Source organism: Macaca nemestrina, chromosome 2 (genome assembly GCF_043159975.1).
Source record: "Macaca nemestrina isolate mMacNem1 chromosome 2, mMacNem.hap1, whole genome shotgun sequence".
Lineage (NCBI taxonomy): Eukaryota > Metazoa > Chordata > Mammalia > Primates > Cercopithecidae > Macaca > Macaca nemestrina.
The window spans coordinates 8,408,971-8,433,014 of NC_092126.1; the positions used below are offsets into that span (position 1 = coordinate 8,408,971).

Here is a 24,044-nt window from a genome sequence, read left to right on the forward strand (position 1 = left end):
TAGTTCATGAATAAAGACAGACAAACTCAGGTATGACATGATGGACGGATCATTTTCTGAATGATTAAAACTGGACAAAATTGGATCCAATAGAATCAAGAAGATCTTAAAAGCTACTTCTATTTAAAAACAAATTGGCAACATTTTAAGCTAACTTTCAATATTACAGCAAAACAAGAAACTCAAGTTTTTCTACCGAGGACAAGCAAGCCTGCTTGAATGTTTTAAAGAAAAATAGGCACTTCCTTTTCCTTCTTTAGATAACTCGATATTTCCCCTGTTGTATTTACACAGTTCAGGAGTCTAGACAATAGTGTGGTCAATACCATAGCACAGGCCTGCTTAGCAGCCCTCTGCTCCACTCTTCCTCTTGCGGTCTGCACCGGAATACTATGCATTTTGTTTTGATTTTTAAGGAGCTCAATTTGAGTACTCTAGTCCACTTTTCCAAGCACTCACCTGCAAGCATTTTTATCTGAAACACCGAACTCTCTCTCCACAACACCCCCCACCCAATCTGATTAGTGTCAACACAGCTGCCCATTCTGAGGAATGTAAACTAATATTGTTGTTAGACCTCCCTCAACCTTAGGAAACTTCCTCAAAGCCTTACAGTCTCTTCAGGATTTTTTTTTTTATCCCTTTGCACAGGTTTAAATACCTAAGACAAACTTGCTAACAGATCAGAAATGCAAATTATCAATTCCTTCAATAAAATCCTGTATGCTGTAATACACATTTACATACATGCATGTATAAATATTTAACAACGCATCCCTCCAAAATAACTTTATTTGTCATCACACGTGAAAGTACAAGTCACCCTCCAGACGACAGAAATGTTATTACAGTCCCTTCTGGATTTAGGTGGGTCTCTGGATTGACAGACTTAAAAATGAAGATGGCTTTAAAAAATCTCACCTGATTATTTTGAAAAAAGCTTCATTTGCTTTTAGGATGAAGTCTGGAAATAGACCTATGCTAAGAGGTTAAGACACAGTCAACTAATTTTTCTTACTAGTACGTGAATACCCATGATAGGATTCATTGCAATGTATCCAGCAGAGTGTGATCTGCTGAGTCTGTTTTTATAAAAAGTGACTTTATAAAATCCTGAACATTATTTTTTCAAATACATAATGTCATCCAGATTTTTTTTTCTTTTTCATCTTCTCCTACTGCTCCATCTCCTACTTAATAATAATAATAAAAAAAATCTTACAGCCACCACAGAAAACATTAACCAAGAAAAGGAGATTCCTACATACAATTTGCAAAACATTACTTTGGGTGACCGAGAACCACAAATATGTAAGTCTTTTAAAAAATAATAAAAATTAAAAAGCATCTCTAAATGGAGTGCTAAAATCTAAAATCCTTACCTCACTAAATTGAGTCTGGGCATTGTTTTCCAGGTACAACATGTTAGCTGTAAGATTGATCAATGCTGCTGTCCTCTCTTCTGGCTCCAGGATTTTGCCAACCCCCCCACCCCCTCTGAGACCCTTACGATATGAATCTACTAAGAAGATAACAGAACTCAAGTCCCTCTCTCTCTTTCTCTCTCTGTACATAATTTAAGGTTTCCTAATATATACCCAACTATAGGCATGAGGAGGCGGGACTCTTCTCTTTACCTGTCCAATCCATCAACTTCCACCTGGACTCCTCCACTCCAATGGAGTGAGGCCTCTCCCATCTCATTAAGTAGTTAGAATTCCTTATCACCAATCTTTAAAAGAAAAAGAAAGAAAGAAAGAAAAAAAAAAACCCAGGAGACAGACAGGTAAAACTTTCCCTGTCTCTTTCATAAGAAAGTGCACTCTCTTTTAAAAACAAAACAAATCTCCCCAAACAAACCGCACCACCACCACCACGATTTACAGAAGGCATTTCAGAAAGTTATTTTACTCTTTGCAACTGAAAAGTAAACTTCAGGAAAACTTTTAGGAGGCTTCTTTTTTTAAATCTAGATTTGAGGTTTCAAGAATGAATACACCAAGTTAGAAATTAGGAGAGAGAACTCAAATCCACTGTTACATTTAATCAATGTAAAAAAATCAAAACCCACTGCCTGGTAGCTAAAGAGTATTTAACTTATTTTCCCCAGAAAAATGCCAGTGGTTTCATATCAAGCAATGACAAAATAAGCTATCTGATTTTTTTGAGCATGTTTCAATAACAATTTAAACTACCAGTCCCCGTTAACTTATAAAAACAAGCAAACATCCATATTATGTACAGGAATTAGGAATCCTGATAAATATGTCCTTTTTTTTCTTTTCTTTTTCTTTTTTTTTTTTTTTTTTACAAAACCCTTATATATTTGAATATTTCTTTTCTCTATTTTATTGTACCCAGTTTCTACTAATATCTTTGCTTGTGAATAGGTAATAAAAATGATTACTGTACATGATTTATCTATGTAAATGATGAGTAGAATAAGTATTAAAGCATAAGATAGCAATTCTCTTTTGTCTTAAAAATACATTTACCTAAATACATGCCAACATTCATGCAGAATCTGGCCTTGGTTCGAAGATGTGGTGGAGATGAGATGCACCCTGATGGTTATCATGTGATTCATTAAAATACTCTCTTTACTGCTGAATATTTGTAATTCAGTTAGACTGATTTCTCCACATCATCCTACAGCCCCCACTCAGGAACCCAGTTTCCTCTATTTTGCTTGAAAAGTTGTAAGTGGCAAAGACAACTATAAGTGAATATTGCGATTTCTTATAAAATTTAGAAGACACAAAATTTAGAAGAGAATTGGAAGCCAGAAGAGATTAGAACATACATTTCAGAAACAAAGTTTGCAAATACGTTCACGACTTCCGATTTGCCTCCCCTTTACTTCTACTTTTGCATCCATAACATTTATGCACTTGAAGGATGATATGGCCATTGGCTGATATATAAGACCCATAGGTTTCTGGTAATAGTGCATCCTTCTTTTATAAACAGAAACCAAAAAACTCCCATAATATAATTTGATCTTGAGTATGCAAGAATATGACAGTACTCTGTAACACTACAAATTTATATCAGACAAAACATTCATTTCTTCACACACACATTGGGAAGAATGATCTCTCTTTCTACCTATAAATAACCAAATGAGCACTGCCTATGAGGCAAAAAAAAAAAAAACAAAAAACAACAACAACAACAACAACAAAAAAACCTGCTTACAAAATACAGTATAATTATTTGTACAATGTATTTAAATTTTACACCTACTGACAGCTTAAGAGTCAATAGTAGAAAGCAGATGGTTGCTCCCTTAAAGGTGTGCATGATTCCTGTGGCCCAAAAACTTGGATGATCCTAAAAATCATCCAGGGTGCTTTTTAAAAACAGATTTCTGTCATGGCCCCAGATCTCCTGAATCAGGCTCTGCAGGGCTACAGCCCCAACAACTGGATTTTATACAGCTTGCTAGGCGGTTCTGTATGAGTCATGCTTGGGAATCAATGATCTAGAGGAAATGCTGTTAGCACAACTGCCTACAAAAGTCATTACTGAATTGTTTTTTACACTAATGGGATCACGTAGCCATTTGAATACCCAAATCTAAGGCTCAAGGTCTCAAGTATTGATATCCACTAAAAATGTAAACAACTTCATCTTTCACGAAGTCAAAAGATTCCCAGCAAGATCTGATGGATGGAAAAGTCAGATTCTTTCCACGTGCCACCTCAGCTATCAGCATGAATTCAGATACGGTCTCTAACATATTTACAAAGATTCTGGACAAAATCTAAGACAATATGTCCACTGTGGCTACTTGAGAGCTTTGAGTATTTTGGAAGAAAAGAACATTGGACTGGGAGTTAGGAGACAGGAGCTCTGTGCCCTTGGGGCAAGTTACTTAACGACTCTGGATTCAGATTCCTCATTTGTGAAATGAGGGGCAGAGCTAAATGATTTCTAAAGACCATTACAAAGATAAGAGCCTGTTTTTGTCCAGAATCAGGGAAGTGATTTAGAGGATATTCATCTTATTTTACTTGGATATTTATTTGTCCCTCAATTTGCTCATCTCCATATTGTACAAATGAAGTAGTCAAGTTGCACAGCTACTTAAGATACTTAAATGACATAAAGAAAAAGGAACAATATATTGGTGGAAAGTTGTATTTTTTGCTTCAAGGTATCCTCACAATGAAAAATTAGCTAATGGTTCATGTAGATTTGAACTCAGCACAAACATTTCCATAAAAGAGCTAATAAAAGTATATCTGATGTTTGATTTCAGAATTAGTGTGAAGAGCTGATGTAAATATCATGCATTGATTTAAGCAGGTTACAGAGAAGTAACAATTCTCTGCACTCCATAAACAAAAATGCTTATATGTGGATCTCAAAGGTTTAGTAACATGCATTAATTTTCCTAACCACCTAGTGGTGTAGGCTAGTATTATTATCTACGTTTTTCAGATAAATAAACAAATTCAAGGGTTTTAAATGAATGCCCCAAGTCCTCAGTAGTTAGAACAACTCTAGTTAGAGCTCTTGCCTTTTCTCAGGCATTTCCTCAGACTTCTTAAAGCTCCACGGTCTCAGAATTAGGGGTCAGCACCGCCCCCTGGGTAAAAATGCCAGTGCTGTGAACCCACAGCTTTGGGAACAGAAGTCCAAGATGTCACATCGAAGCATATGCTTTCCAGAAGTAACAAAATGCTAACATTTTGATGAATATCCTTTTCTAACATCCAACTTTTTATTATAAGTGCTATATTTTCCTGTGTTTGTGTGTGTATTTGTGCATGCGTGTATGTGTCTGTGTGTGTGTGTTTAGGTATGTCTGGTCTTTCAAACTTGCATACAGTATTACAGTTTGCTTTTTGGTGTAGGAAAATTCTAATTTTTCCATAGTTAACTTTACCATTTTTTCTTTGATGACTTACTGTGTTTCAGACATAGTTTGAAAGGCCCTTCCCAGCCCAATGTAAAATTTTGCAACCATATTACAGTATTATGAGTTTTGAATGTTTTCACATGCAAATCTTTTAACTTTCCAGAATATATGTCTGTATGAAAAACAAAGGAAAATCTACTCTCGCCCATTGAAAACTGATCTTTATTATCTATTGAATATTTTTTCTCAGATTTGAAATGCCATTTTCATAAAATACCAATGTCAATGACTCCATTTGACATCTCTATGTGAAAAAGTTAAATAGTTATACTGTATATTTTTGGTTTGTGTGTTGTATTTTTATTTTTTTCCTGATTTACAATCCATGGTTGATTCCATGAATACAGAACTAGCAGGTACAGGGGCTGATAATCCTTCTACATTTTAATAAGAAATCCACCTGAATGCGGCCGGGCGCGTTGGCTCACATCTGTAATCCCAGCACTTTGGGAGGCCGAGGCAGGCGGATGACAAAGTCAGGAGATTGAGACCATCCTGGCTAACACGGTGAGATCCTGTCTTTACTAAAAAAATAGAAAAAATTAGCCAGGCATGGTGGTGGGCGCCTGTAGTCCCAGCTACTTGGGAGGCAGAGGCAGGAGAATGGCGTGAACTCAGGAGGCGGAGGTTGCAATGAACTGAGATCGCACCACTGCACTCCAGCCTGGGCAACAGGGCGAGACTCCATCTCAAAAAAAAAAATATATATATATACACACACACACATATATGTATATATACACATATACGTATCTATGTATATATGTATATATACACGTGTGTATACATATACATAGATACATATGCATATACATATATACACACACATATATACATATATGCATATACATATATACATATACACATATGCTTATACATATATACATATACCTATACATACATATAGGTATATGTATATATGTGTGTGTATATGTGTGTGTGTGTGTGTGTGTATATATATACCTGAATGTTGAATGAGGGCAAAAAAGGAATACACAGCAATGTCTCCACTTTCTCTCCTCCCTGCTGGAACTCCCTCACTATCAGTTCACCTTTCCTAAAGGGCAACTCTGATCATGTCCCTCCTCAGGGTGTCCCAGTGCCAATAGGACCAAACAAATTATTTACAATGGCATTCAAGGCCTTTTAAAATCTGGCCCCAAACTACCGTTTCAGCTTCACTTTCCTTACAATCCACTCTGCTTAGCAAATGTGGACCCCAGCTGCCTATTTTTGTCCTGTTCAATACGGTCCCTGAGTTTGGAATGCCTTCATTTGCTTTCCTGATATATTCAAATACTTTTAGATTCTTTAAATAATTTCTCTAAATTTCTCTAAATCCCTAAAGTTAAATCTTCTCTTATTTTAGATGAATATAAATAAAAGCAGTAATAAAATTCTACCTTTTAATGCAAAAAGTTGTATACTTAACTGTCTCCTCAACAAGATTTTGAAGTTTTTGAAGTCAGAATACATTTATGTTCATCATGTCACATTTAGTACTCCAAAAGCTCGGTGAGTATTAGCTCAATTAAACAGTTCTATAATTCTATAAGAGATAACTAGAAAGCAGAAGAGTATTTACCCAAAGCATTTATTATGAGACAGACACACAGAGATGCCTTTTTAACAGAGAGATGCCTTTTCATCTTGTAAAAATCAAAGCATAGCATCTAATTAAAATAGAAGAGAGAAAAAATATTGCTTTCAATTCAAGCTCAGTATCTCAAGCTCTCAACAATTACTTGTGAAAAGGGAAAGTTGTCAGCATGAAAAACCTGTAATAGTCAAGAAAGGTTGGGGTTTTTAGAGCATGTGTGAAAGCTAAGAAATGGTGGGGCTTTCCAGGCAGCTGCAAAACAAAACCAGTGAGATCTTTTTGATATCAGCTACCATTACTGTGAAGGATGATCTACAAAACACACTGAATAACTTTTAAAGTTCTAATACTGTGTGAATTAAGTGTTTACCTTCCTCTCCTGCCTCAGATAGGTGATAAGAATTAGCATTTGAGGAAGCTACTAAAGGCCACTAAATTAGTTCAACACATCAATTTTTAGTCTGAGGCTAAGTTCCAAAACAAGATCTCATCCATTTGAGGATGACCAGCTAAGTTCTGAAAAATGGGTAAGTCTTATAGGCATAGAAGGGGAGATGAGTTCTGTCTTAAATCTTACAGTGTATTCTAGATTTAATTTTTTATTTGTATACATGTTCAAGGAAATGATAAAATGGTAGACAGAATTTAGATTCTCTGCACTTTTTATGGTTAAGGTACTCAAAGCACTTTACATATAACAAACTCATTTAATTCTCATAAAATTATTCCTTAGATACTATGTTCATTGCTATTTTACAGATGAAGACACTGAAGTGCAGAGAGAGATTAAATGATGGAATTGAGATCCGAATTTGTGTATTTTGAGACTGGAAAACACTATGCTTCATGGTTAAATTACATCTTCATGTTTACTTTTCCCTCTTACTCCTGTATTTATCCTTCTTCAATGTCATCTATGTCCTACAGTTCATTTGCCATATAGCCAATGCTATGATTATAATAACAACAGTATTTTACCACTTACCTGGATTTAGATAGTGCCTTACTTACAGTTCAAGTAAATAGATGTACAAATGTACAGAGATAAGATAATCTCTCCTCATATTGTTTCGCATTATGGATTTAAAATTTTTAGATTACAAAAATAGTGTGAAATTTAGAAGAAAAAAGTAAAATACAAATAAAAAATGAAAGTCAACTGTAAGTGCAACTCTCAGAATTACATTAAAAGTTTCTATGGTCTTCCTCCTATGTTTATGTATGTAAACAAGATTGAGATCATATGCAATATAATTTTTTTAGTTATCATAATATTTTGAGTATTTTCCCCTGTTAAGTATTCCTACAACTAAAAGTACTGGGTCAAATGTTATGGACTTAAGTCACTTCATGGGTATAGTATCAAGTTATTTTCCAAAAAGACTGCAACAGATTACATTTGAGTGAGGCTATCACAGCACTGAGAGGATTATCTTTTCCAACTTTATACATAAAAAAATATTTTATTTTCATATTAATTCCCTTTATTGCTAGTGATATTTCATGTGTTTCAATATGTTCATTAGCCCTCTGCATTTCTCCTTTAAATGGCCTGTTAATATATTTTGCCTTACTGCCAATCCCTGCTCCATTGAAGGAGTAGTATCTTCTTTATTAATAAAGGTTTAACCCTTTAATAGATTCATCAAATATTTCCAAATTGCTTTTCTTTTTAGTATTATATACACTAAAATAAAAACTATTTTATTATATAAAACTGACTTCTTTAGGATTTTAAAAAGTACATGTGTTTGTTTAGATTACAAATATGGTGTTGAAAATACAGAAAATACACACTGTATGGAATAAATTGCAGTCATTTATCCTAGAAACTACAGGTAGATGCCATTAGCATTTTGGTTTATTCTCTTCCAGAGATACATATTACACATAAGTATGTATTTTACCAGCTGTACACATACTCAATACTAAAGATATATTTTGTTAAGTATGTATATATGTATCTGTGTACACAGATGCATATACCTACTTTTTGAAATTAATCTGCTAAAATGAGTACATTCTCAGGTCATTAAATGCATTATATTAAATTAAATTAAATTTTAAAATTAAAAAATTAAACTGCTACATAGTTATTGAATTAATTTAGCTATTTCCAACTAATTGGGAATTCAATTTGCTTCAATTTTTCTTCACCACTATAATCATAAAGCAAAAATTATTACACTATTTATTAAAGTACACTACCATAAGCAAATTATTCAATTAAAAGACAAAAATATTTTAAAGCCTGATAGATACATTAATTTCCAAACAGGATACCAGTTTATGTTTAGGCCAACAATGCATTACAGAGCTCACCTCACTACAACACTAGTACCAGCACTAGCAGCTACTATTATTTAAAATATTTAAAAAAATAGAGTAAAAACTCATCAACAAAATTAAGTTCCTCCTATTGCTATTATACGTTATTCATTAAAATAAACATACTCACCTGTACTCCCACTGACTGGTCTACTTTGGAAAGAGAAGGTCTTAAATCAAACTACACTGTGTTTGAATAGTGATGTGTTGAGTTTCTTTGAACCTTCATCTCTAAAAGCAAAATATCACCTCACATTATAACATTTAACTTCCCTAATCAGCCCTATGGCACTATTTAGTTTATGATAGATTCAAATAAATGTCAGTATCTTTTATTGTTGTATTTATCAATATGTGTATTTCTGAAGATGGCTACTAAATATCTCCTATAAATTCTTATTTTTTAAAGTACTGGATTGTCTTATGTTTGAATAGACTGATTAAAACTTATATTTCAGTCCCTGGCCCTCCTACTTACTGCCACATCCTCCGTACAGCTGCCACCATGGCAAATGGTCATAGACGCAGTCAATTGCCGGCAAGGAACAGTGGAAAGAACTCTGGAATCAACATCAGGAAACCTGGGCTTTGGGTTTCACCTATTTGATTTTGAGTTTGTCTCTTTTCTGAATGGATAATGAATAAGTATTCACTCAAGTTCATTGCATAACACATCACTTTTCCTTCTGATTCCACACTGGGATATATTATAACACAAGCCCAGATTTCCATAATTCATTCTACCTTGAAACCATAAAAACGAAACCCCTCTTGCATTCAGGGTCATGCATGAAAGGGCACTGTTCTTTTTTTTTTTTTTTTTTTTCAATTTCTTTATTTATTTTTTTTGAGACGGAGTCTCGCTCTGTCACCCAGGCTGGAGTGCAGTGGCCGGATCTCAGCTCGCTGCAAGCTCCGCCTCCCGGGTTCCCGCCATTCTCCTGCCTCAGCCTCCCGAGTAGCTGGGACTATAGGCGCCGCCACCAAGCCCGGCTAGTTTTTTGTATTTTTTAGTAGAGACGGGGTTTCACCGGGTTAGCAAGGATGGTCTCGATCTCCTGACCTCGTGATCCGCCCGTCTCGGCCTCCCAAAGTGCTGGAATTACAGGTTTGAGCCACCGCGCCCGGCCAAAAGGGCACTGTTCTAAGAGTCACGAATTTTGGGTTAAGTTCTGCATCTGCCAGTAAATTCATTACATTACTTGAAGCAAGACACTTCCCCTGCCCATGCTTCAGGTTTTCAAGCTGTTAATTGGATTTAGTGTTATTAGATATTCGGCATCCTATATAATTGTGATCCTACTCTCCTTGGAGATGGCATTTGTCTATTCAACCTAGATTTGATTTACTACTGACGAAGACAAGGCAACTTCCCTCTCAACTTTACATCAGACGTCTGTTCCTCGTGGTATTTCCGCCCTAAAGGGCCAGTGAGGCAGCTAATTTTATAGACCAGTTGATTTCTATCCAGATTTCAGCCCTGGCAATTTTAGGCTTCACTTTTAGCTCCTCAATTTCTCTCTCCTCAGCAGGAATAATAGGCTGGGCAGGAGATGCCTCATTCTTTCTGGAGGCTGTATTTTGAGGCAACTCAGCTTTCTTACGTAAATCTTCTCCACCCTTTCCAGGAAAAAAAGAAAAATCCCTAGGCAAAATAGAAAGGAGGTGTATTTACTGTGGAATCCTAGATGAACTCCAAGTGGGGCGGGGACTGTATTTTGCTCTTAGAGCGTTCTAGCGTCCGTATCTGGTTTTAACTGCTGCCGGTCTGCACCTTTAGTTACAGCATATGTGTCCGCTAGTAGCCACAGTTGTTTTAGAAAATAGGAGAAGTCACAGGTTTGTGACATCAGGAACCCGTGGATAATCCCGCCTGTGAATCTCCCATCCAGTATGCACACCACCTTTGCATCATAAACCACGAGGGTGGATAAGCCACTCCGAGAACCCTGTTTTCACTAATCCTCTCTGCTACACTGTTCAGGATTACATTACCCTTAAATCCTAAGTATACAGAAATGGTGTATGTAAATGTGGTATCTGTAGCTATCTATATTTTTTAAAGGTCCACTTGTTTCATGCTGTGACTTGCTATCAGGCCTTGACATAGCTATCTAGTCTGTCTGTTTCTCAGCCCCTTGCAAGTACGACAAAGACTTGGCCAAATCCTGTGGGATTTCTAAAGTTCTTTCTGGGCCTGACAGTCTCAGATTTTCTCTACATTTCTGAAGGACGCCAGTCCTTCACTATGCAACTGCTTTGATAATGTCTGTTTGGCAGAAAATAGCCCTTAACATAAACACAAAACAAGAAAAATTGCATTTTAAGAAGAAGAAGAGAGTCAACATGATCAGGAAAACAGAAAGACTGAAACCTTAACTGGATCCAGGATAACTGACATCACTGCCACCGCCAGCAGAGAGGTGGAAGTAATTTAGGTATGACAAACCATAGTGTTTCTTAACACTGGGGAAGCAGCATGGACTGGCAGCTCTCCCAGGCACAAATGTCACCAGGCTGGTGTCATCTTCCTTCTGTGACAGCAGGCCATGGGAGAAAAAGCACCTGTCTCTGGCAACAATTTCCACTCACTCTAAGTGTGGGGTGTAGAAGATCTTAGTCCAAAACAATAATAAAGACATAAAAATAAGTGCCTTCCTTGTATCATTTTTGTCCCAGTGACCCTGAGTACAGAAGAGAGTTAAGTGTACATAGAATTAGGAAATAGGGGCCTATAAGTAAGGTATGGAGGAAATTGTTTTCCAAAATGAAAAACCAAATCCAACTTCAAGAGTGCAAGAAAATATTTTGATAAGAAGGTAATGATCAGTTCTAGCTTTAAAGTATTCTATATTTCTGTCTAGGATGATCTAACTTGAGTACTTCTTTTTAAAAAGTCTTGTTAGTGGGCAAAGAAGGGTGCAGTGATTTGGGGCTGGGTAATAAGAGCTTAAGGATATGTATCCCGCATTGCAGCTTACAAAGCATACATCTCTTATATTTCACAGTTTGGCAGCTCTGTAGACCCTAGTTCCTCTATTATCTCCAACTGGCAAACTCAAACACATTCTTTAACACCCACATAACTGCTACTTCCATTTTACTCCACACTGGTTGAGTGTCTTCTATGTACTTAGCTTGTGCTTGCTAGGATCTGTCTTCTTGCCTTTTTTGTAATTTCTTGTCTTTTCTAGGCAGTCAGTTGCTCTCTCCATTAACATTTTACTAATTCTTGGGATACCTATATTATTGTTGATCTGATCTTATTGCCTTTTAGTTATGTTTTCATGAATCCCACACTGAAATAGAAGCTTGAGAGCAAGGGCAATGCCCAATTTAGTTCTATATTTCCTGCAGCTTGGAAAGTAGGCAGAGTAAGCACTCACATTCTGCTTGGGAGATGTTTGTTCTGGTTTGATCCATATAATAAGTTTGTGAAGTTGGCAGAGTCTTACTGTCCTCCATTTTCAGATAAGGAAATGAGGCTCTAGAGGGGTTAAATGTCATACTCAAGTTCATACGCTACACTATACTTAAGGCTGGAGCTTGGAACTCGGGTTTGCTGGCTCCAAATTTCATGCTTCCCTGTGCTACACAGGTTACTCTGTCACAGAAGAGATTACTGTCTTGCACACATGCCTGAACATTGTGCAGGAATTCTGTATCAGAGCAAATCACCTTTTTTATTTGCATGCTCTGCAAGGGAAATTGAGAGGTCCTGTGGACACAAATGGCTCCCGTGGATTTTCTTTGCAGCTTTTTCCCCTACATGTTGGTATTCTGAGCTTCCTACTGTTACAGACACAATGAACTGACTTAACTCCACTTTCCCAAGCCTGATTCACAAGTCGATTAAAAAGTGGTGCAACCAAGTAGGTGTGACTCTGTGACCCGGGTGGTTAAGCCAGATCTTCTGGCCTATGGGGGTTGCTGGTTTGATTTTGTAAGAAAACATTATCTGCATTGATCATGAACTAGACAATTTTGTAATAATGTCACAAAGAGATTAAAAAAGACTCAAGAGGAGTGATGCATTTTAAAAATATAGGTAATTTCTAGCAAAGATTGCAATTTACTTTAGGGTTAATATATATGTTGCTTAAAAGTAAAGGGAAACTAAAGACTATAGCCTTGTAATAATGATGAAATGATTTCGTCAAATGGAACTCAGTATGAATGTTGCATTTAAATCACAAAAAGAAATGCATAGCAAAGTCAGACTTCATTATAAGTAACATAAAGACACATCCACACATCCACACACACACAAGCTATGGAAAAGCTGGCTTCGGCAAAATAAAAAAATAAAGCTAAGGAATTATTTGTAACTCAGTTGCTAAGTGAATGAAATGGTAATATTACACCCATCTCATTTACTTATATTCTCTACTTTAAGTATTTCTTCGATTTATGAGGTTTTGTGATGCAGATAGTTTCTCTATGGGGTAAGGGATTTAAGCTACAAAGTTAAAGGGCCGAGTTGATAACAATGTAAGTGGTGTGACCAGATCTATAAGATTATGGACAAAAAAGGGAACTGATGTTTCAGTCTAAGCATCTCTTTAAAACATATATTCAGCTTCTTTTATCCTAACTCGTTCCTCAAAATATCCACATTCTTACAATTCCTATTTAGCAACAATAATAAGTTCTTGGTCATGATCATTAACTAGAAGACTACTTGAGCAAACTAAAACCCATGTACAATCCTCACCCATCAGACAAGTTCTACTTTCAATTCCATTATGACTCTAGAATGGAAAAAATCAAAAATGTTTACTGGTTCATGTAATAGAAAAGATTGTCAAATTTGAGTTTTGCATCCTCTTACAGGCAATCTGGACAAAAAAAGTGAAGGCGAAAGTAAATAATAACTGATTAAAAATTAGTTGATTTTATTTTACTGATACATCAAACCATAGATCCATTCAGTGTATGTTAATACTAGAAGGGGTGTTAGAGGCCATCAGTTAGAGACCATTTTATTTCTCCCACATACACATGTAGACAAGCACATTTCCTTTCAAACATTAACTGAATATTTTATTGTACATTATCCTGCAATAAGACCTAAAGAAGAATAAGACTCGGCCGGGCACAGTGGCTCATGCCTGTAATCCCAGCACTTTGGGAGGCCAAGGCAGGTGGATCACTTGAGGCCAGGAGTTCAAGACCAGTCATGGCCAACATGGTGAAACCCCACTTCTACTGGAAATATGGAAATTAGACAGATGTAATGACGCATGCCTGTAATCCCAGCTACTCAGGTGGCTGAGGCACCAGAATCACTTGAACCCGGAAGGCAGAGGTTGCCGTGAGCTGAGATTCAGGCACTGTACTCCAGCCTGGGTGACAGAGTAAGACTCTGACTCAAAGGAAAAAAAAAAAAAAAAAAAAAAAAAAAGACGACAACGACGACGACTCAGCATCTGTCCAAAGACTTCCTCATCTAGTATAGGAGACATATACTTAAAAAAAAAACAAAAAACAAAAAACCAAAAAAAACCTAATATGTTTACAAAGTCGGGTGAAGTGCATGTGAAATAGTAACTAAAATGAATGCTAAGTAAGTTAAAGTTACAGACATAGTTCTATGGGAACAGAGAGAAAGGAGTGATTAATTCTTCATGAAGAGATAAGGAGTTGAATCCATAAGGTAAAAAGGAAATAGAACAGGAAGATGAAATAGACATTTAGGAATCTAATTAAGAAACAGCATAGGACAAAAGACAGAGACATGAAATTATGCATTCAGAATAACGGTGAGGCCAGGCATGGTGGCTCACACCTGTAATCCCAGCATTTTGGGAGACAGAGGCGGGTGAATCACCTGAGGTCAGGAGTTTGAGACCAGCCTGACCAATATGGTGAAACTCCATCTCCACTAAAAATACAAAAATTAGCTGAGCATGATGGCAGGTGCCTATAATCCCAGCTACTCAGGAGGCTGAGGCAGGAAAATCGCTTGAATCCAGGAGGCAGAGATTGAAGTGAGCCGAGATCCTACCATTGCCCTGCAATCTAGGTGACAGAGCAAGACTCTGTCTCAAAATAAAATAAAATAAAAATAAAAAAATAACAGGGTGAGTTGGATGAGCCTGGAATGACAGGAGATGGAAGACAGAGTAGGAAAGACATGTTGGAATAAGACTGTGGTGGATTTGAATTATCTGTATCCTTCTCATACTTGAAGTAAACATGAGAAATATACTTCAGCTTTAAGCTTCCAGAAAAGTTTATGACTTATCTTCCCTGAAGATAAAGTTATGGGCTAGATCACCTCTTATTTCCTATGACTTGATATTTCAATTCCTTGGATTACAAATGGAAGCCTTTCATGTGAATTGAAAGGATATTTAAAAGACCCTAGAATTTGGGGAACTGTCTTCTGCTATTGCTATCACCAAAGATCAACATCAACCTCTCTTCTCGCTCTTATCCTGTGTAGAGAAGTGTGCCAAGTCCACCCAACTGTCACAACAGCATTTACCCTCTGACCCTCAGTAAACAATTGCACAGGATGCCTTTTTAAATTGCTGGATGCTACACTCTCATTTCTTTCAAGACTGACCTGCAGGGCTAATTAGAGAGTTCAACTCTCTGCCCATCTGAGACTAACATTTACATCTAGGTCTGTAAGGCAAAACCAGTGCTCCTAACAGATCCCTAGCTTTGGAGGACTCTAACCTAGCAGGGGCTGGCTTTTGTTTTCAGGATAAATTTAGGAATTCAAACATAAAGATCCATTTCTTCATTGCTACTCTTCTATAGGATTGTGAGCCTTTAATAAAAAGCAATCAGTTAAGCATCCACTCCTAAATCCTTTCTTCATTATTTCCTAAGACTCTACATGTATTCACCCATAACAATAGTGCCCCTTTCTCTTCTTAGGCCCCAGCAAGACAAGAAGAGAAAGGAGGAAGGGCTCTGTCTCTGTCTCTGGAGCGAAACATGGTGTTTCAAATGTCAGGCTTATTGTAATAATATGGGCAGTAATTGTAAGCAATGATAAAAATAAAACTAAAGAATATTACATCAAGAGACTTTAGATATCATATAACCACACATTTTCATTTAGAGAAAGACAACATGAAATCCAAAGATTGAAAATAAGTGTCCCAATGCTTTGCAACTATTTTTTATATTTTGTCAAATACAGGGTCTTGCTATGTTGCCCAAGCTAGTCTGAAACTCCTGGGCTAAGCAGCCCTTCTGCCTCAGACTCCCAAATTTGCAACTATTTTGTAAATGTCAAGTGGCTCTCCTTCTCTCCTCATTCTTAGGATTGCATCCCATATTTGAAATAATTACATTACTCATCACATTTAACCATGAGAACTACATATATTTTTGTTTATGGCCCAAGGCTTATATTTCAAGTGTACCAAAACTTTGTCTCAGTCATCCCATTGGGCTGCCTCAATTTCTGCTTTAAATTCGGTTAAGTGTTGGTGACTATTACAGGTTTCCAATAAACATACTAAGGTAGTAGTAAAAGGTAACCTCTCTTTCTCTCTGTGAAAAGTTTTCACTTCTATGTTTGGGGCTTAAAGAAGATATTTTAAAATGTGTGAATTAAAGAGAGATAGAAGGTTAGATATCACTAAAAAGAAATGAGGACAAGATGCTTATGATATTCAGAGAAGTATAATAGCTGCTCAAGTATATTGGAAGGTACTTCACAAAAAACTTGATCCAAAGAGTACCCCCAATCAAATAGAAAGACAAAACTAAGTCGAAACAAGGAGAGAGAGAACATGACATGTTACGATCTAGGAAGCTGTGTGGAAGGTGGTTTTCATCTTATACTGAAAGGGTAGAACCTAGAACCCAGCAAGAAGGCAGAATCCTCTGGGTTTGGGGTGAGGAAAAGAAAGTAAGACTGACTTGAGGGAGAATGAGTTTGAAGTTGTAAAAAACTTAACACAGTGGACTCAATAACACTCAATAACAGCAAATGACTTTTTTCTACGACTTTTTTCAATTTCTTTTTTTTTTTTTTTGAGACAGAGTTTCACTCTTGTTGCCCAGGCTGGAGTGCAGTGGCACGATATCGGTTCACCACAACCTCTGCCTCCTAGGTTCAAGCGATTCTCCTGCCTCCGCCTCCCAAGTAGCTGGGACTACAGGCACCTGCCTGCCACCATGCCTGGCTAAATTGTTGTAGTTTTAGTAGAGACGAGGTTTCACTATGTTGGCCAGGCTGCTGGTCTTGAACTCCTGACCTTGTGATCTACCCTCCTCGGCCTCCGAAAGTGCTGGGATTACAGGTGTGAGTCACTGCGACTGGCTGTCAATTTCCTTTCTATAGGAAAAGATTTGTACCTCAATGGCCGACTGCGGACCTAAGTCTTGAGAATATATTCGATAACAGTTTTAACATTTTGTATAGCACTTCATAGTAACAGATGATTTGCTGTATCTGATGCCCTGTTTGAAAGCACTTCCCATACTTGGCTGCAGTCAAAAGGTCTGGGTTCTGATAGTTTCTAGGTTGGCAGCCTTGGGGAAAATTGGAAACTGCTTTTACAGTTATTGAATAGGGATAACAACACCTACATCATCTCACAGGTAACTGTAAGGGTTGTCAAATGAGATGAAATGTTTATAAAGTGGAAAAAACATGAGATTATAATCAATACTATATGGAGATTACCAAAACAGCGATGCATATATCTTTATGTTCTACTTACTGCAAGGCTCCCTTCAAACACAGATGCACATACAATTCCTGTCACATTTTGTCTTTAATTATCTCAACTTGAGACTTATCGGCTCACAAAAGTATTTGATCACAAGGAAAGATGGTTGCAAAGGTGCTACACATAGTTCTTTTAAAATCTTCTTCCAAGTATAAAATTTGTGTCCTAAAGGAAATGCAGTTTGTTGGAAGAAAGCAATTTTTTTCTTTAGACAAACTATAAATATGAAGCCAAGAACTTGGTGTGTTTTTCTTCATATTCAGCGATATTTTCTGATCTTCAAAGGACAGAATACATGGATATGTGTTTTCTTACTTCTTAAGGGAATTATAAGCCAGTCCTTTGCATATTATGATAGAGTTAAAGCCCAGACAGAATGGGTGGTTAGATCTGATGACCTTTGTGATCTCAAAGTTTTCTATGATTTAACAAATACTCTCACATGACATAAATTAGAAAAAAAAGAGCCATTGATGGAGAGGATGATTAAACAATATTTGTAAGGTCACTGGGTATTTATATTTGGTGATTTAATGACTAGAAAATTATTCTAGTCTCTGTTAAAGAGCAAAGTTACCTTAAAAAAATGTGGCAGCCAGTATTGTTCTTTAACTCTCCTAGGAATCAGCTTCTGAATTTTGAGTCATGGTCTGCTAAAAGGAAACAATTTTGGCTTGGCAACTTACTCTCTTTGTGTGAATTAACAAGATGTGTACAAAATTAATGAAGGCATACTCAGAGAGATCTCTAACAGGGTCCATCAACCTTATTAAACAGAACTTCACTTCACAATGGTTTCTTGGAGCCATAATGGCCTGAAGCTGTCTGAAAGATTTACTGTCTAAGGACTTTGACCTAAAATAAGATTTACAAGGGAAATTTTTGAGGAGTAAAATAAATGCAAGAATGAGAATTACTCAGAGGGAATGAGTCTGACACAATCAGAAGGGATTAAAAAGACAGTAAATGCCTTACTTGGTACAGTAGAAGTTTCTTTTTTCAGATCCAAACATTGTAGGAGAAAGTGCATACAAAACATTGCATCAAGATCAAGATAACTTTTAGAGCGATTGCTTCATATCCTGGTGCCTTAGCTTCACAGAGAAAGGGCAAAACCAAATCTTTAGCGCTGATCTTTCTTTGGAAACATTTTCACTGATTTATTGATTATGGAGGACCACAGAATAAAAGGAAAGACCCCGTTTTCTCCTTACACCAAGGGGCCTTGATGTTTAAGTATACAGCTGCCTTCAGATGCTCAGATAAAAGACACTAAGTGGAAAGTAGTATATTATCTACTTATTACCCCACTTATCTGCTTATTTCTTCCTTGAAGTCTGTCTGCAATATCAATCACTTCTCTGGCAGCTTGCCTCACTACAAAGGGAGGATTTGATCCCCTGCTTAGTCCTCTAGAAGCAGCAGACTCGTGCAAGACTAATTCATTACACCACCAACGCTGTTAGACAAGATTATCAAGGGGTTGGGGTTGGCATGCTCTTACAGCACATTTCTTGAAAATGAGACAGAAATTAAGTCTACTTTTCCATTAAACATGATGCAGTCTAGGCACTAAACAGCAATGAGTAACCATGAAACGCATCACAGGAAAAGCCTTGGTACTTTCTCCTAGTAGATATGAGCTGCTGTTAGGCAAAATGACAGTGTGAGAGCAACTATGGAACATACCAAAAAAGTTTGCTAGTCTCAAGTTGGTGTGTACTGATTGGTGAAATATAGAGCTAGTTTCAAGAGATTTTATACAGGCATCTAGCCTGTATTTTAAAGGAAGCATCATAGTATAGCGGAAACAATTAGGAGACCTGGATTCTAGACTGGCTCCTTCACCAATTAGCAATGTGATCAAAGGCTTATCACTTCACTTCTAGGAGCGTCAGTTTCCTTATTGGTAAAAGCATTAGCTAGCTAGTAGCTAATCTCTAAAGCCAGTTTGAGCAGTGACATTCTAAGTGAGTGAATAGAGCATTAAGTTATGAAGGAAAACAAACTAGCTCTCCATTAAATGTAAAATAGTTGTTATGCTTGGGAAGACATACATAAAACTTTGGGCCTGGGACAAGAAGCAAATTAGCAGAATGTCTATATGAACTCCTAGATTCATCATAATGGTTTGTTTATTTAACTGTCTTCATTAGCTGCTCTTAGTACATCAAAGGAGTGTTTCCAAACCCTTACAATTAGTCATGTAAACAAAAGCACAATTTATCACTCTGCCATGCTCAGCAGTTTCCGATATGCTATCAAATCCTATTGAGAATGATATCTACACTAAAGTCATTAGATTATCATACAAATATTAAACAGGGTCGTGTGCGTAGGAAATTTTCAACATATTTTAAGAATAAATGAATCAATCAACGAATTTGCTGAATGTTGATGTGAACTGACCTACTGATTAGCAGACACTGCCCAGACATTTATTGCTTTAGCCAAATGAGAGCCAAGATCTCACTCTCAGATAACCAGGCAATCAACCAAACAAACCTTTATTCAAACACGAGTTGTATGTATACTGTCACATGTGCCCAAATATTCAACTCAGGAGGGCTAAAAAAGAGTCTGTGACATTAACAGGAAGGCAATCATGAAAATTAAAGAAAGTGAGGGTATCTTCAAGGCCAATCAGCTGATCAGTGCTTTCATCCTCCATATATATATGTGTATATATATATAAATACATACAAAAATATGTATATATTTGTATAAATATATACACACATATATTTGTATTATACATATACATATAATGTATAATACAAATATATGTATATATATTTGTATAAATGTATATACATATATATTTGTATAATACATATATTTGTATAAATATATCTACATTTATAAATGTGTATATATGTGTGTATATATATGTCTCAGCTTTATCATAAATGTCACCTGTAGGTAGAATAACATGAAACAATAATAAAACATATCTTTGAGATCCCATTCAACTTGGAGCTCCCAAACAATAGCCACACTTGTACTTGTTTAATGTTAGTATAAAATATTATGGGCACCTTTTAATTAGTCATACATACTAACCTGTTCACTAATGAAGTTAAGTGGCTTTTCATAACATTTAATTAAGCCAAAAATCCAACGAGATAATGCACTTAGAATGGTGGTAGATATACATTGCCTGTTGTTGTGAGGAGCAATGGTAATAAAAGATGTGAAATAACTTTTTAAACTGTAGAGCATTACTCAAACATATTTATTTGTTTGTTTTTGATGAATAGGTATCATTCTTCAAATCTTTACTGCAGTTAGCTTTAGTTCATCCAAACAAAAAACCTCTGATATATTACATGATTTATACAGCGGAAGTGACTGATAAATTTCCAGAGAAAATTTGCAGTATCAAACATTACGTCTTACCTAACAATATGTAGAGATGCCTTGGATTAGCCTCCTCAAATTTGCATAAACTCAGAGAAAAATGTTCTTCAAAATGAAAAAGAAGGGACAGGCTTCTAGGCATAATACTATTGAATAATTCCCCAAAGGCGTAAACTGTTGTTGCTTAACTTTGCTGCAAATTTCTTAATAGATGCCAAAATAATTTTTTTTTTGAGACAGAGTCTTGCTCTGTTGGCCAGGCTGGAATGCAGTGGCACGATCTTGACTTACTGCAACCTCTGTCTCCTGGGCTCCAGCAATTCTCCTGCCTCAGCCCCTCTGAGTAGATGGGATTACAGGCATGTGCCAACATGCCCAGCTAATTTCTGTATTTTTGGTAGAGACGGGGTTTCACCATGTTGGCCAGACTGGTCTCAAACTCCTGACCTCAGGTAATCTGCCAACCTTGGCCTCCCAAAGTGCTGGGATTACAGGCATGAGCCACCACGCCAGGCCCAAAATAATTTTAATATTTACACATTCAAAATAAATAGAAAACAACAGATAACATAGGAATGATAAAGAATTCTAACAAGGATGGTGTCCCAATGATAAGGATTGTGTCTGGTTTTCAAAACTTACATCAAGGCAATATGCAGCATTTAGAAGATTCAGATTGTACCATTTTTCTAAAGGTGCTAACAAGTTAGTTCAAGAGATGAAGCTACTACTCCCTCAAACCATTCAACAAACATTTGCTAAAAAATGAACAGGAGCCAGGCTTTGTAATATGTTTAACACACACACAAAAAAGATATAATTTCTGATTTCATGAAGTTGTAACCCTGGTAAACAATCTGTTGTAAGTTATGAACTAGTCTGTGATTTATTATTGGACTATAATCATCAGTAACAAATTTTAATCTTTTTAAAAAATGTATTCAGCCAAATTTAGAGTGTAACATGAGTGATCAAATTGGATAAGATAATTTTAATTCAGAAAACGAATTAGCATTAAAATAGGGACAGTTTTAACCTCTGAAGAATCTTTCATTGAAGGTCAGTGACAAGGAGGAAGTCCAGCAACATAATTGCCTAAAATCGCTACTTGGAAACATTTTTAAATGTCTAAATGGGTACAATCATTGAAAAGTTTTATTTCTTTTGATACCTCCTATATGGTACATGAACCATTTATTGGGTATATTTATTATCATATTTTTACTCATAGACCATATTAACTTTATTAATTGGATGAATTCTAATTGATTATTATTTTGAAAGGAAAACCAAAGAAGTGGAAGAACACTAAGAAAAGATCAAACATAGTTCTTACATCCACTGGACACACAATTTCTAATCCAAACTCATGGTAGACCTGACTTGTCAGAATGAAATCACCACAAACGTATACACATAAATAGGAACATCTATAATAGTGTTTTACTGTCCAATATTCTCAAAGGAACTGACTAGAAATAACATTTAATGAAATAAAATTGTACTTCCATTTTTACCCAGAATGAAGTTCTACTCTATTATTCAACTTGGACCTTACATGGAATCAAGGTATTGGAAGATGATAGAATTTATAGTGCCTTTAATGCAATAGTAAACATTGAAAAAATATATATATGCATAAACAGAGTCAGAGAATGACAACAGTGACCATTTGTTAAACACTTTTTAAGTCAAGACATGATTCTGAACACTTTATATACATGGTTTGTTTTCTCACATTAGCCTATGAGGAAGGTACTACTATAATCCACAATTTACAAATGAGGGAATGAAACAGGGAGATGAAATAACTTGCCTGATGTTACACAAATAGTTAGTTTTAGATGTGAGCTTCAAAGAGTTCTTCTGCAGCCAGATTCATTTGCTTTTGTTCTGACCTTAGATTGAATCTTCTCTGGCCATCTCTGTGAACATACCTATACTTCTTGTAAATGTCATTTACTAGGAAGTTATAACTCTGTGCTTTTTTGCTGTTGTTCAGCTCCATGCCGTATCTATTACATTCATTTAATCTGTACATGAAGTCTCACTATGGCACCCATCTGCCATTGTCAAATAAGTTTTCAGTACATTCTCTTATAACAACCCAACATTAAGTCAACTATAAAATGGCAAGTCAATCCTTAATGCACAGTGGGTGATATTGCATCATAGGCCATTGCAGGGCACAAGTTTTGGAATTTTTGGTCAAAAGTGTTTATAATAAGGAAAAAAAGCAATTGTTTAATAATAGTGTATTGACTTTAAAATAATTTTTTACTATTTGTCTTTCAGGATTTTAGAGCAGTTTGACTAACGATTAGAGGTTGCAAAAATAGTTTTAAAAAGTAACATGCAACTACCTACGTTTGTGATTCAAGATATTTTAAAAGAATTACATAATTATGAGAATAACACTGCTACCAAAATAAGAGGAACTGGATGTTGATGCTGGTAAAACATTGTAACGTGTACACAAAATCACCCCTTAAATTGTGTTTATTTAAAACAGCCCCTTGTGTTCAATTAGTGACCTAAAAAAAGTAAATATTAAAGAAAAGCCCACATTTATTGAACCAATGCTATTGTGATAAGCTCTTTATATTTACTATCTCACTTAGTTTTCACAATAATCATATTAATCCTATTTTGCAAAACAACAGCAATAACAACAACAAAGCCCCTAAAACCTAGAGATGGTTAGTTATCCATACAAGCAGCGTGTTTGAACACACAGCTCGAAGTACTTAGTTCTTAAAATACATCTCTAATAATAAAATATGACTTAATTTGTTTTATGTGCTGTGCTGGCATACTGTATGTGATTTCACATATATATTATCATTCTAAAAAACTGCATTAAGCATCAATTATTTAGATTATTGTAAGTGACGAAACTGACACTAGAGAGGGTTAGTGACATGTGTCAGGTCACATAACTGAATGGTATAGAATTCATGACCACAGTCTAGGGTCCAAAACTTCTAAGGTAGCTCCTTTGTCTCTGTACAAACAGTCTATTTATTGAGATATTTGAGTCTGAACATTCTTTCCTCCTGTAATTAAGCCATAAGATGATGACTTATTTCCTTTGCCTATCAGACAATTTCGTATCCTAGCCACTATA

General features: G+C 36.0%; 1 protein-coding gene across 12 annotated transcripts in view; it reads right to left on the reverse strand.

Moving 5' to 3' along the window:
• The window catches only part of LOC105470866 (tumor protein p63), a 275,494-nt gene that overhangs the window by 107,335 nt on the left and 144,115 nt on the right, over nt 1-24,044 (reverse strand). For 3 of the 12 annotated variants that reach the window (XM_024789451.2, XM_011723143.3, XM_011723145.2), the window contains exon 1: nt 1,383-1,570. The exons of 8 other annotated variants lie outside the window; for them this stretch is intronic. In XM_024789451.2, the coding sequence (XP_024645219.2) occupies nt 1,383-1,424 (42 nt within the window). In that variant the 5' untranslated portion in view covers nt 1,425-1,570. Of the gene's footprint in view, nt 1-1,382; nt 1,571-24,044 lie in introns of those variants that run through there. One more of the 12 variants, XM_011723142.3, reaches the window with a different exon arrangement.